General features: G+C 40.5%; 1 protein-coding gene across 3 annotated transcripts in view; it reads left to right on the top strand.

The window, feature by feature from the left end:
• Window positions 1–14,369, top strand: part of LOC120063077 (ARF GTPase-activating protein GIT2-like) — a 35,612-nt gene that overhangs the window by 10,074 nt on the left and 11,169 nt on the right. For all 3 annotated transcript variants that reach the window (XM_039013211.1, XM_039013210.1, XM_039013209.1), the window contains exons 2-8: window positions 10,600–10,733; window positions 10,887–10,993; window positions 11,394–11,499; window positions 11,604–11,690; window positions 12,031–12,161; window positions 12,324–12,418; window positions 12,812–12,857. In XM_039013211.1, the coding sequence (XP_038869139.1) occupies window positions 10,600–10,733; window positions 10,887–10,993; window positions 11,394–11,499; window positions 11,604–11,690; window positions 12,031–12,161; window positions 12,324–12,418; window positions 12,812–12,857 (706 nt within the window). The remainder of the gene's footprint in view (window positions 1–10,599; window positions 10,734–10,886; window positions 10,994–11,393; window positions 11,500–11,603; window positions 11,691–12,030; window positions 12,162–12,323; window positions 12,419–12,811; window positions 12,858–14,369) is intronic.

Raw genomic sequence — 14,369 nt, 5'->3', positions numbered from 1 at the left:
TTTATAAACTGGTTTAGAAGGGAAACCACAGCCTAGCCTATTTAGTTTTGACTCTAGGGCTCAGTTGTAGAGAATACAGAGAGTTCTCTAAATGGAGATGCAGATCAGTTGATCACTTCTCTCCTTGGGCTTATGGGGTCACATGAGGAGAATGCATGCCTGGGGCGTTGAGGCAGTCCTCGTGTTAATTCTGTTGCCCCCTACCTCAAAGGAAGCTTGCCTTCTATTGGTTTCAATTGACAAATAAAGATTAGCATACATTAGCATGTTTTGGATGCCTTTGCGCCACACCTTCAAAGAAATTAAATTAGGGGAACGACTGTTGCTTCAAGTAAGAAGTCAGAGAAATCTAATGACAAGCCTTTTAATACTGACTTTTTATTTTATTTTGTAGAGACTGTCTGTCTCAGAAGGCCTATCCCTCTGTCTCTCTGTGTGTTTGCTGTTACTTTACCAGCAGCACGGTATGCACAAGTTCAAACAAGTTTCATTTCTCTCTGCAGTTAGCGATCCTCTTTGAAGCTCTGTGTGATCTACGCTGAATGTCTCTTGCACAGTCCTTTTGTCATTATATCCACTCAGACCCCTGCAATACACCATGAGCCTAGAATGAGACTACCATCCCCATATATTGGTTAGTGGAGTGCACATGCCTGTGAAGTGCATATATTTTGTGGCTGGTTGTACGGAAGTCAGTGAAAGAGGAAATGTCTCTTTTGCTCTCTCAGCTACAAAACATAAGAGGACGAGATGTTGGTGCAGTCTCTTTGACACTGTCCATATATGGAAGTGTGTGGTTTAACTTCCCCTTTGCATTCTGCATGACGTCACTACCTAAATGTAGTGAACTGGGGGTTGTACAGTTTAGGGTTATATATATATATATATATATATATGGCTATAGGCCTATACACTCAGTGGTCAGTTTATTAGGTGCACCCATCTAGTATTGGGTCAGACCCCCCTTTGTCTCCAGAACAGCCGGAATTCTCTGGGGCATGGAAACATTGCTCAATTGGCATCAAGGGACTTAACGTGTGCCAGGAAAACATTCCACACACAGTTACGCCACCGCCACCAGCCTCGTTTTGCCCATTCTAACGTTCAATCGAACAGTAACTGGATGCCTGTATGGCTGCTTTATATAGCAAACCACTGCCACGTGACTCACTGTCTGTAGGAGCAAACCATTTTCGTGAACGGGATGGTATACCCAATAAACTGGACACTGAGTGTATATGGGAGCTATTTCTTATTACTAGCATTGTAATTACAGTGCATTTGGATAGTATTCAGACCTCTTCCCCCTTTCCACGTTTTGTTATGTTACACCCTTATTCTAAAATGAATTCAATAAATGTTTTTCCTTATCAATCTATACACACTACCCAATAATGACAAAGCGAAAACAGTTTTTTTTTAATATGTTGCTAATTTATACAAAATTAAAAACAGATGCCTTATTTACATAAGTATTCAGACTCTTTGCTATGAGACTCGAAATTGAGCTCAGGTGTATCTTGTTTCCATTGATCATACTTGATGTTTCTACAACTTGATTGGAGTCCACCTGTGGTAAATTCAATTGATTGGACATGGTTTGGAAAGGTACACACCTGTCTATATAAGGTCCCACAGTTGACAGTGCATGTCAGAGCAAAAAACCAAGCCATGGGGTCGAAGGAATTGTCCGTAGTACTCTAAGACAGGATTGTGTCGAGACACAAATCTGGGGAAGGGTACCAAAACATTTCTGCAGCATTGAAGGTCCCCAAGAACACGGTGGCTTCCATAATTCTTAAATGGAAGAAGTTTGGAACCACCAAGACTCTTCCTAGAGCTGACCAAGGACCTGATGTTCACTTTGACAGAGCTCAAGAGTTTCTCTGTAGAGATGGGAGAACCTTCAAGAAGGATAACCATCTCTGCAGCACACCACCAATTAGGCCTTTATGTTAGAGTGGCCAGATGGAAGCCATTCCTCAGTAAAAGGCACATGACAGCCTGCTTGGAGTTTGCCAAAAGGCACCTAAAGGACTCAGACCATGAGAAACAAGATTATCTGGTCTGATGAAACCAAGATTGAACTCTGGACTAAATGCCAAGCGTCACGTCTGAAGGAAACCTGGCATCATACGTATGGTGAAGCATGGTGGTGGCAGCATCATGCTGTGGGGATGTTTTTCAGCGACAGTGACTGGGAGACTAGTCAGGATTGAGAGAAAGCTAAACGGACTAAAGTATAGAGATCCTTGATGAAAACCTGCTCAGGACCTCAGACTGGGCTGAAGGTTCACCTTCCAACAGGACAACGACCTTAAGCACACAGCCAAGACAATTCGGGAGTGGCTTCGGGGCAAGTCTCTGAATATCCTTGAGTGGCCCAGCCAGAGCCCGGACTTGAACCCGATCGAACATCTCTGGAGAGACCTGAAAATAGCTGTGCAGCGACACTCACCATCCAACCTGACAGAGCATGAGAGGATCTGCAGAGAAGAATGGGAGAAACTCCTCAAATACAGGTGTGCCAAGCTTGTAGCGTCATACCCAAGAAGGCGCGAGGCTGTAATCGCTGCCAAAGGTGCTTCAACAAAGTCCTGAGCAAAGGCTCTGAATACTTAAGTACATATATTTTTTATGCATTTGCACAAGATAACTTTTTCTTTGTCATTATGGGGTATTGTGTATAGATTGATGACAATTTTGTTTTAAATGCATTTTAGAATAAGGCTGTAATGTAACAAAATTTGGACAAAGTCAAGGGGTGGTAATACTTTCCGAATGCACTGCATATGACAGCTGTGAAAAAAAACTGTCACAATAAGTTAACTGACCAGACTAGATGCCTCACTCTTATCTGCTATCAGAATAGTGTGCCCCGAGGTTGTCTCCAGGTTACATGAGCCTAAATAGGGTTTCCTTAATCAACAAAGGCATCTAAACAGGACCAGTTAGACCTCAGGCGTATAGGTTCCAAAGGTGTGTTTGGGACGGCTGTCCCGTCAATGTAGCCTAACTGGGATGCCACAAGAATGGAGAGGCTGGGGCCAGAGTGAGTTCGCAGCTGAGTGAGACGTGAAGTGGCCTAGATGCCAAAGGCGGCGTGCCAGAAATTTGAATAATGAATGTGAGGAGCAGTGGAAAAACCCAGTCATAAGGAAGGTGTAAGAAACCAAGATAAGCTGTGATTGTGTAAAGACATCAGCATGCTTCAGTTCAGCTAGCCGAAGACGGCTAGGCGAACCAAACAAGTGTGCTTGGATACTTTCTTAAAAGTCAACCTTTGCTTGAAAAACTATATTTTTTTAAAGTGGCAAGTGCACTGTTTGTTCATTTTGAGATGCCGTAGACAGTCTACACTTCCTCAAAATAGTCAGAAATAATCTAAGATAATTCAAGAAATCTGTCACTAATTATAACGTTTTTGCTGAGGAGATCTTAGTCACGCAATTTTACATCTTAGATGTTTGTTTGGTGCAGTATTTCTCAATGAAAAAACGTGCATGAAAACGAGTCGTCTCTCGTTGAATGACAGACTTTACTGAAGAATCCTTACTGCTGACCAATCACTGACGAAGGGGTGTAGACTTCGGATACCGACTCCGGCTTGCCTCAAATGTTTTGTGCCTGAACAACCTGAAAAAAAAACTTACCGAAGTAAAAACAAAAAAATGAGAACGCCACAAAATGTTGTCATGCTATATGCACAAACTTCCGAACTGTTTCGGCTGGGAAGCATGTGGACGCCTTAAGTGTTAGCTTGAAGATGGATTTCAGAAACTTCTCTGGACTTAAAAGGACACTTTGGGATTTTGGCAATGGGGCCCTAATTCTACTTCCCTAGAATCAGATGAACTTGTGGAGACCATTTCTATGTTTGTGTCCAGTATGAAGTTAGAGGTAGTTTTGCAAGCCAATGCTATTGAGCGTTAGCACAATGACTGGAAGTCTATGGGTGTCTGTTAGCATTCTAACAGATACCCATAGACTTCCAGTCATTGTGCTAGCGCTAGTTAGCAATGGCGCTAGCGCTGGTTAGCACCTTCTTTCAAACTTCACACAGAGACATAAAAATGGTATCCATGAGTTCATCTGACTCTGGGGAAGTAGATAAACGGCCTTATTACCAATATCCAAATTATTCCTTTAAAGCTTGACTGCTGATGTACTGTAGAATATTGATGATATTAAAAGTGGCAGTTTGGTCATTTCCATGTAAAAGGACCCATGAGCATTAACATGAAGTGCATGTCAAATTTGGTGTCAAATGAAAGATAAGAGTTTATATGTTTTGAGAAGTTAAGGCGCATATACATTTTTCAACCATTTTCCATCCTAAAAATTTGGAGTACGCAAATACTTTGATTTCTGGTCAAATAGATGGAAAAGGAGTCTTGGTAAACAACTACCAGGACTAAGTCTTTAAAAGTTTTACAAATACATCAAAACACAATGTTGAAGTAAATAGACCCCTGCCAACTAATATCAACAATTTGTTTTTGGAGAAATGTTTCTGCCTTCTGTAAGTTTTTTAAGAAACATGAAATTCCGTTACCAAAACCCACATCTTTAAGATATTTTCTAATTTCTCTCCCTCATGAGTGAGAATAATGAAAGTTCACAGAAGTAACAAGTAATGATAAACACTAACTAATTGATAGGTCTAAGGCAGTGGTTCCCAAACTTTTTATAGTCCCGTACCCCTTCAAACATTAAACCTCCAGCTGCGTACCCCCTCTAGCTCCAGGGTCAGCGCACTCTCAAATGTTGTTTTTTGCCATCATTGTTAGCCTGCCACACACACACAATATACGATACATTTATTAAACATTAAATATTTGTGTGAGTTTTTGTCACAACCAGGCTCGTGGGAAGTGACAAAGAGCTCTTATAGGACCAGGGCACAAATAATAATCAATCATTTTGCTCTTTTTATTTAACCATCTTACATTTAAAACCTTATTTTTTTTAAATTAAATTGTGAATAACTCACCACAGGTTAATGAGAAGGGTGTGCTTGAAAGGATGCACATAACTCTGCAATGTTGGGTTGTATTGGAGAGATTCTCAGTCTTAAATCATTTTCCACACACAGTCTGTGCCTGTATTTAGTTTTCATGCTATGTGAGAATCCACTCTCACATAGGTACGTGGTTGCAAAGGGCATCAGTGTCTTAACAGCGTGATTTTCCAAGGCTGGATACTCTGAGCGCAGCCCAAACCAGAAATCTGGCAGTAGCTTCTGATTTAAATTACATTTTCACAGAACCGCTTGTTGTAATGTCGATGAGGCTCTCTTGTTCAGATATCGGTAAGTGGACTGGAGGCAGGGCATGAAAAGGATAACGAATCCAGTTGTTTGTGCCATCCGTTTCAGGAAAGTACCTGCGTAATTGCGTACCAAACTCACTCAGGTGCTGCTCTATATGACATTTGACATTGTCTGTAAGCTTGAGTTCATTTGCACACAAAAAAATCATACAATGATGGAAAAACCTGTGTGTTGTCCTTGTTAATGCAGATAGAGAAGAGCTACAACTTCTTAATCATAGCCTCAATTTTGGTCCACACATTGAATATAACTGCGGAGAGTCCCTGTAATCCCAGATTCTGATCATTCAGGTGAGAAAAAACATCACCCAGATGGGCCAGTCGTGTGAGAAACTTGTCATCATGCAAGCGGTCAGACAAGTGAAAATGATGGTCAGTAAAGAACTTTAAGCTCGTCTCAATTTTTAAAAAAACATGTCAATGCTTTGCTCCTTGATAAGCAGCACACTTCTGTGTGTTGTAAAAGTGTTACATGGTTGCTGCTCATATCATTGCATAATGCAGAAAATACACGAGAGTTCAAGACCTTGCTTTAACAAAGTTAACCATTTTCACTGTAGTTTCCAAAACGTCTTTCAAGCTGTCAGGCATTCTCTTGGCAGCAAGAGCCTCTCGGTGGATGCTGCAGTGTACCCAAGTGGCGTCGGGAGCAACTGCTTGCACGCGCGTTACCACTCCACTATGTCTTCCTGTCATGGCTTTTGCGCCATCAGTACAGATACCAACACATCTAGACCACCAAAGTCCATTTGATCTCACAAAGCTGTCCAGTACTTAAAAAATCCTCTCCTCTCCTGTTGTCCTGGTTTCCAGTGGTTTGCAGAAGAGGATGTCTTCCTTAATTGACCCCCCATAAACGTAACGGACATATACCAGGAGCTGTGCCAGGCCCGCCACGTCTGACTCATCCAGCTGTAACGCATAGAGTTCACTGGCTTGTATGCGAAGCAGTAAATGTTTCAAAACATCTCTTGCCATGTCATTGATGTGTCGTGAAACAGTGTTGTTTGATGAAGGCATTGTCTGTATTAGAGGTCGACCGACTATGATTTTTCAACGCCAATACCGATTTTTTTTATATACATTTGTAATAATGACGATTACAACAATACTGAATGAACACTTTTATTTTAACTGAATATAATACATAATCTATTTAGTCTCAAATAAATAATGAAACATGTTCAATTTGGTTTAAATAATGCAAAAATAAAGTGTTGGAGAAGAAAGTAAAAGTGCAATATGTGCCATGTAAAAAAGCTAACGTTTAAGTTCCTTGCTCAGAACATGAGAACATATGAAAGCTGGTGGTTCCTTTTAAACATGAGTCTTCAATATTCCCAGGTAAGAAGTTTTATGTTGTAGTTATTATAGGACTATTTCTTTCTGTACCATTTGTATTTCATATACCTTTGACTATTGGATGTTCTTATAGGCACTATACTATTGCCAGCCTAATCTTGGGAGTTGATAGGCTTGAAGTCATAAACAGCGCAATGCTTGAAGCACAGCGAAGAGCTGATGGCAAACACAGTAAAGTGCTGTTTGAATGAATGCTTACGAGCCTGCTGCTGCCTACCACCGCTCAGTCTGGCTGCTCTATCAAATATCAAATCATAGACTTAATTATAATATAATAACACACAGAAATACGAGCATTAGGTCATTGATATGGTCTAATCCGGAAACTATCATTTCGAAAACAAAACGTTTATTTTTTCAGTAAAATATTTTAATCTAACGGGTGGCATCCCTAAGTCTAAATATTACTGTTACATTGCACAACCTTCAATGTTATGTCATAATTATGTACAATTCTGGCAAATTCATTACGGTCTTTGTTAGAAAGAAATGTTCTTCACACAGTTCGCAACGAGCCAGGCGGCCCAAACTGCTGCATATACCCTGACTCTGCTTACACAGAACACAAGAGAAGTGACACAATTTCCCTAGTTAAAATAAATTCATGTTAGCAGGCAATATTAACTAAATATGCAGGTTTAAAAAATATATACTTGTGTATTGATTTTAAGAAAGGCATTGATGTTTATGGTTAGGTACACGTTGCAACGGCAGTGCTTTTTTTGCGAATGCGCTTGTTAAATCATCACCCGTTTGGCGAAGTAGGCTGTGATTCAATGATAAATTAACAGGCACCACATCGATTATATGCAACGCAGGACAAGCTAGATAAACTAGTAATATCATCAACCATGTGTAGTTAACTAGTGATTATGTTAAGATTGATTGTTTTTTATAAGATAAGTTTAATGCTAGCTAGCAACTTACCTTGGCTCCTTGCTGCACTCACGTAACAGGTAGTCAGCCTGCCACGCAGTCTCCTCGTGGAGTGCAATGTAATCGGCCATAACCGGTGTCCAAAAATGCCGATTACCGATTGTTATGAAAACTTGAAATCGGCCCTAATTAATCGTTCGACCTCTAGTCTGTATATTTTTTTTGGGGCCTTTTCCCCCATCATTGTCCCAGCCATATCCTCAGCAGCAGGAAGAATTAAGTCCTCCACAATAGTATGGGGCTTGCCTGTCCTAGCCACTTGGTAGCTCACCATATAAGACGCTTCTAGACCCTACTTATTAATGGTATCTGTTGCTTTTATACATGTCTAACTACTCGAAAATCGTCTTAATTCTCACCCAAAAAACTCCGGTGGCTTATTTTTCAAATTGGCATGTTTTGTTTCTAAATGTCTGCGCAAAGAATGAAGGCTTCATCAAGTTGTGAGAGAGTAGCTCTTCGGCTGCATCAGATTCACAACTGTCAGTGTCCATGCTAGCTGGGCTAACAATAAATGTAGAATTACTGATGCTAGCATTGGATGTGCTCGTGGAAGCAGAAAAACTTGTGTCGTCAACAGGTGCAGGTGTTATACTGCTGGTAGTAGCAGGACGCGGGCCTTACTTTAAAAAAAAAAGTAAACGGAATGAGCAGCAGCTACATACAGACCGTTAGTGGAATTCCTGCGAGAGAGTACCGGTTAATGTGATTGGATGTTAATTATTTGACTAGGCTTACCTGTATTTAACATTGTTGTTATTTCGCTGAACACTAGATGGTTTAATTTTATTTTTGGCAGTGAAACGAGGCTACTCAGGCGAGAGAAAAAAAACTCATCCAAATGTATAGGCCAGTTGGAAAATATAAATGGACTGTTTGAAAATGGGGGGATGGGAAACATAGTAGTCTGCAAACTGCGGTTGGGTTCACAAGTTTGGATAGCACAGTAGAGTACAGTAAATTAAAGTACTGTAGAGTTCAGTACAGTACACAGTATAGCACATTAGAGTTGAGTACACTAATGTATTGAAATCTACTATACTGTACTATACTTTACTCAGGGTTTCCATTAGCCGGTAATAGCCGGCTTTTGTCCGATTGAAAAAAATTAAAAAGGATATATAGAAAAGCCGATTTAAATAAATAGGCGCCGGCCAACTGTCTGGGAGAAGAATAAATCCCATTGCGAAATAATGCTTTTTAGCTTATTCATTGATGGAAATACCAGTCGATGGAAATACATTTGACAGGTCATGCTTATCCGTCTATAGGTAGTTTGCATAATTTTGTGGCATTAAATTGGCGTGCGTGTACAGTATATTAGTTATGTATCTTATTAATCAGAAGCGTACAGCATACAAATAGCCTATACTTAATTGTTTTGAAACCTGAACGTTTTCATACATATTATGAGGAATGCCTATTATGTCTACTCTCTTTCAAAATCTCTTACAGATATTTTCACCTCTGTCACGTGAAACCACTCGCGTGTGCGGTGCCCTTTTGACAACGGCGTTTTCCCGCTAATTGCATTATAGAACGAACATTCATGTGTAACATACTGCCTTGTGTGCATTGCTGCGCTTATAATGTGAAGAAATAATAGTTTATCAGCATTTTAAGCTAAACGTTCTGATCTGTTGCATCAAACTTATTTATTTTAAAGGTGTTTTTTAATTTTTTAATGGGCCTAGGTTGTATGAATGAATCTGTCGTCCCACAACTTTCCCAGAGTCTGTTTGGAATAGGCAATTTTTTTCACGACAAGCTGACCAATAGAATAGCCTAAACTTTTCTACTATAGTAGATTGACGTAGCCTAGTGATTTTGCTTTTTGGTACTCGAGGAAAAGTAAGTGTGGGCAGTTATTCTAACACGTTCAAAGTGCACATCAGAATTCAGTAAGAATGGTTGCATCCTAGACTTGCATGTTCTGTTAATATGAATTAGCCTACCATATTCTAAATGGGGAATTATGTAATTCTGAGCACCGTGGGTGGACGCCCTAATTAGTTTACGCCAAAAGTCCTGTAAATGAATATGTGGCGCTGGACATTTGACAGGCAACATTTTCCTAATGGAAACCCTGACTCTACTGTACTGTACTCCACTGAACTCTTACTGTGCTGTACGTTGATGTCCAAACTTGTGAAACATAGATGTCTATGATTGGTTCAGATTTGGTTCGTTCGGACCAACCAAATTTGGTCTTGTTTGGAGGAGAGCTCATTAAAATAATAGCCAGTGTGTAGAATAATATGCAAATGTGGATATTGCATATTTCTACATTTGTGTACCTATTTAAAGTACAGGACATTACTATGCAGGTAATGACATTCCTTTCCATAATTATTAATTTATGTGTCTTACAGATAAGGGACCCACAACGAAATTCCGTTACTGCAATTCCGTTACCTGGTGTAAAACTTTTTCAGAGTCAAGCATGTCAAGTCATAGCCCCATTCTTTCTGCCGACATATTTGAATCTTAATTCAGAGAAGATATTTGAGTTTGTTGTTTACACACACACAACAACAAAAAAGAGAAGTTGACAGATATTCTGTTGCCAAACTTTGCATCTGCACAGTTGTTCCAGTAAATGTGTTTTTGTTAAATGTTCAGTGTAAATTGTTAAAAGTACTCCTTGTGCGTAGAGTTACACTTTGAAATCAATGTTTTTTTTGTTTGGAATATATTTTAAGTGAAATATCTTTTTGTCTTTTTGCAATTCTGTTACTGTGGAATTGCCCAGTTATTAAAATTAGTGACTATTAAGCAATAGGTTATAAGAATAGGTTACACGCACTGTCAGTGTATTTACTCCCACATGTCCTTCGCAGTATATTTACTACGTGGCATTACAAATGAATGAACGAAAGCTAAATAAGGCTTTGCAATTGAGGTGATGAAATATTCAGATGAATGTCTTTGTATTTATTTAGTATACGTATTTGTTTCCTTTATGCTTAGAGCCTCGCTGGGCCTCTGTGAACAGGGGCGTGCTGATCTGCGACGAGTGCTGTAGTGTTCATCGGAGTCTGGGCAGACACAGCTCCCAAGTGCGTCACCTGACTCACACACCATGGGCTCCTACACAGCTACAAGTAAGATCTCCACACACACACACACACACACACACACACACACACACACTATTCTTTACCTTGGTCAAAGGTATCCCCTTTTCTGCTTTTGTGATAGAATAGGCTGTCTGTATATTTCATTTAATGGATAATATCTCTTTGTCTTTTAATCAGATGGTTCAGACGTTATACAACAATGGTGCAAATTCGATATGGGAGCACTGTCTACTGGACCCGATGATGAGTGGTAAACGCAAGGCCAACCCTCAGGACAAAGTGCAGTGAGTCATGTATTTTTGATGGCTGCCGAGTGAGCCAGGAGTGCAGCCTTGTTCACTAGTGAAGGAAAGGCAATTGGCCCAGTTACACTAGTACATAGGTTCTTAAGCTTTTTCAGCTCGAGACCCAAATGAGGAATTAACTGGCTGAACTGCACTGGCCTGGATACACATCCACCAAAGTACTGGTTTGGTTCAGCATGATAGCATGAAAAGTGTATGGGTTTCAGCAGGAACACACAATGCTGGAGAAACCTGAATTGCTTCAGTTAACTTATGGTCGGGTCAATTCACCTGAACCTAAGAGTGATTGTTGCATGAAGTTGGAAGTGCTTCAATTGAAATCCGCCTACAATGCTCTGCTGTTCTGTTAACCCCCCTCTGTTTTATGTTATTCCCAAAGCCCAAACAAGACAGAGTTCATAAAGGCCAAATACCAAATGCTGGCTTTTGTCCACCGGATGCCTTGTCGAGATGACGACAGCTTCACAGCCAAGGACTTAAGCAAGGTGAGACATCTGCCACTCTGTGCCCACACAATTCCCTAATGAAGGTGTATCAAGCTTGAATGAGCAATATTTTACCAATAAATGTTGATTTTATTTTTCCTCAGCAACTTCACTCCAGCGTCCGCACTGGTAACTTGGAGACATGTCTGAGGTTACTCTCTCTTGGAGCCCAGGCCAATTTCTTTGACCCAGTAAGAGATCTCATTTCTCCCCCATCCAGCTTCTAAACATATCCTTAACAACATGTTAATACAACAGTGTTACTTCCATAAATACTGCTTTGCCACACAGGTACGAGAGCAACTTAATAGAAAGAGGGAAGGACCGTTCACACTGCTTGTGGAAAAAAACTATGCCAAAAAGGAAACCTTTTCATTGGATTAATTGCAACCTTGCACTACAACCAGTTAAATGTCCGCAAGCAGTATGAACCGACCCTTACCCTTTCTCATACCCTATCTATGTATTTTAGTATTTTTCCCCCCTAGTTTTAATTGTTCACGTATGGGTGGTGTCTTACCTTCTCTCCAGGAAAAAGGAAATACGCCGCTGCATGTGGCTGCAAAGGCAGGGCAGGTGTCTCAGGCAGAGCTGCTGACCGTCTACGGGGCTGACCCCGGCGCCCCCGACTCCAACGCCAAGACCCCCATCAACTATGCAAGGTACTGCAACATCCAGCCTTTTAAAGGGATAGTTTAACATTTAGGATGTTAACTTATTTTATCAAAGTCATTTTTTTCATGTTTTAGTGGCTGTGTGACCAGGCAGGCTTAATGGGCAAGAAAAGAGGCCTAACTGATTTCTATTGTGTGTCTCTTTCTCAGGCAAGCTGGCTACCATGACCTGGCTGATAGGCTGGTAGAGATCCAGTATGAACTTACTGACAGACTGGCTTTCTATCTCTGTGGGAGAAAGCCTAGTAAGTGAGGAGAGGCTTTCGCCTGCTCAAATTAGACTGCAAGTGTTGCGTGTCCGCTTATCCTAGCGTCCGTCAGCCACAGCTGAAACAAACCCACAGTAATCAGTGAGAAATGCTACACCAGCCACAGAAGCAGCACGTCAGTGAAGCAACTCGTGGGTCGCTAAACATTTCATTTTTCCGCTTCACGTCTAGGGCAGAGACATGCCTCTCTGAAGCACACACAGAAGTGGCATGCATTTTAGATGTTTGCCTCTACGGTTCTGGTATAGCAGGCAAGAAACAATGCACACGCAACACTTGCAGCCTAGTTTCAGGGGTTACTCAACTGATCGCATACAGTGTCTCCCATGAGGTTTCTTATCACCACAACCCATCCGTGCTTGCTTTCAGATCATAAAAATGGCCAACACTTCATCGTCCCACAGATGGCCGACAGGTAAGGAAGCATTGTGTGGCTCAATGTATAAAATAGTAGCCTGGTCCCAGGCTTTGTGCTGGAAACGCGTATCTCCCTCACTAGCTTTAAGCACCAGCTGTCAGAGCAGCTCACAGATTACTGCACCTGTACATAGCCCATCTATAATTTAGCCCAAACAACTACCTCTTCCCCTACTGTATTTATTTATTTATTTATGCTCCTTTGCACCCCATTATTTATATCTCTACTTTGCACATTCTTCCACTGCAAATCTACCATTCCAGTGTTTTACTTGCTATATTGTATTTACTTCGCCACCATGGCCTTTTTTTTTGCCTTTACCTCCCTTATCTCACCTCATTTGCTCACATTGTATATAGACTTATTTTTCTACTGTATTATTGACTGTATGTTTGTTTTACTCCATGTGCAACTCTGTGTTGTTGTATGTGTCGAACTGCTTTGCTTTATCTTGGCCAGGTCGCAATTGTAAATGAGAACTTGTTCTCAACTTGCCTACCTGGTTAAATAAAGGTATAATGAAAAATAGCCGAACCCTTTCGTCGTTGTCATTGCCAACTGACAATGACCGTAGGAGTTGGCGAGACGGCTTAAACCAATCTGGGACCAGACTAATTAAATAGCACTTTGGGGGGGCTTGTTCTAGGATAAGTAAAGTGGGTGAAGTTTTAAATGTGTTTTGGGGGGGGCAAAGAAAACGTGAGCTGTTTGACAGTGCAATCCAACTCTAGAGCCTGCTAGGACATATATTTTGTGGCTTTTTGTAACAGGCATGAGATGAAACAGGCTGAAGCAATTGTTACATGTTGTCAAGATCATAATCTTCCCCTTAAATCATTGAGTACATTTACATGCGCACTAATAATTCGATTATGGCCGTAGGCCGAGTATGGCATTAGTCATGTAAACACCTTACTCTGCTTATATTAATTGGTGTAAGGTCATCATTTAAGTAAGCATACGGCAATTAAAACACCAGGTTTTCTGGGAAATTGTTGTAATTATTAGGACATATAAACACCTTAATCTGAGTTCCAGCGGTGTATTTGGTCTGGGAATGTGTTAGCACCAGCAGCGCAAGCCTACCTCCTTTTGCGCGAGGGAAGTGAGTTCGGGAAAAACTAAAAGTATACATCTTAGAAATGGTTTTGAAGTACATACTTCATATGTCCGAACTCAAAATCAAAATGGCTTCCAAAAAAGAACATGGTCGCTGTGGTAGAACATTTATTTTGATTGACAATTTTCTGCATTTATCAAAGTCCCTTCAGGTAGCCTGATTTCAGATGTGTCCATGTAAACCGGATTATTAGGGAAATTGTTCTTCTTGCAAAGCATGTAAACGTTTTAGTCAAACTATTTTATTAATATGACTAGTGTGAATGTACCCAGTATTGTTATTGCACCATAATATTAATAATACATATCTGAGCTAAATTGCTACAGTTTGGTTGGTCTTATTACAGCATATTATTAACTTATTATAGCATAGTTCTGATATTTGAACTC

Source organism: Salvelinus namaycush, chromosome 18, assembly GCF_016432855.1.
Source record: "Salvelinus namaycush isolate Seneca chromosome 18, SaNama_1.0, whole genome shotgun sequence".
In the NCBI taxonomy this organism is placed as follows: domain Eukaryota; kingdom Metazoa; phylum Chordata; class Actinopteri; order Salmoniformes; family Salmonidae; genus Salvelinus; species Salvelinus namaycush.
Note: the sequence above shows the minus strand (reverse complement) of the source record. Positions and strands in the feature narration are given on the sequence as shown.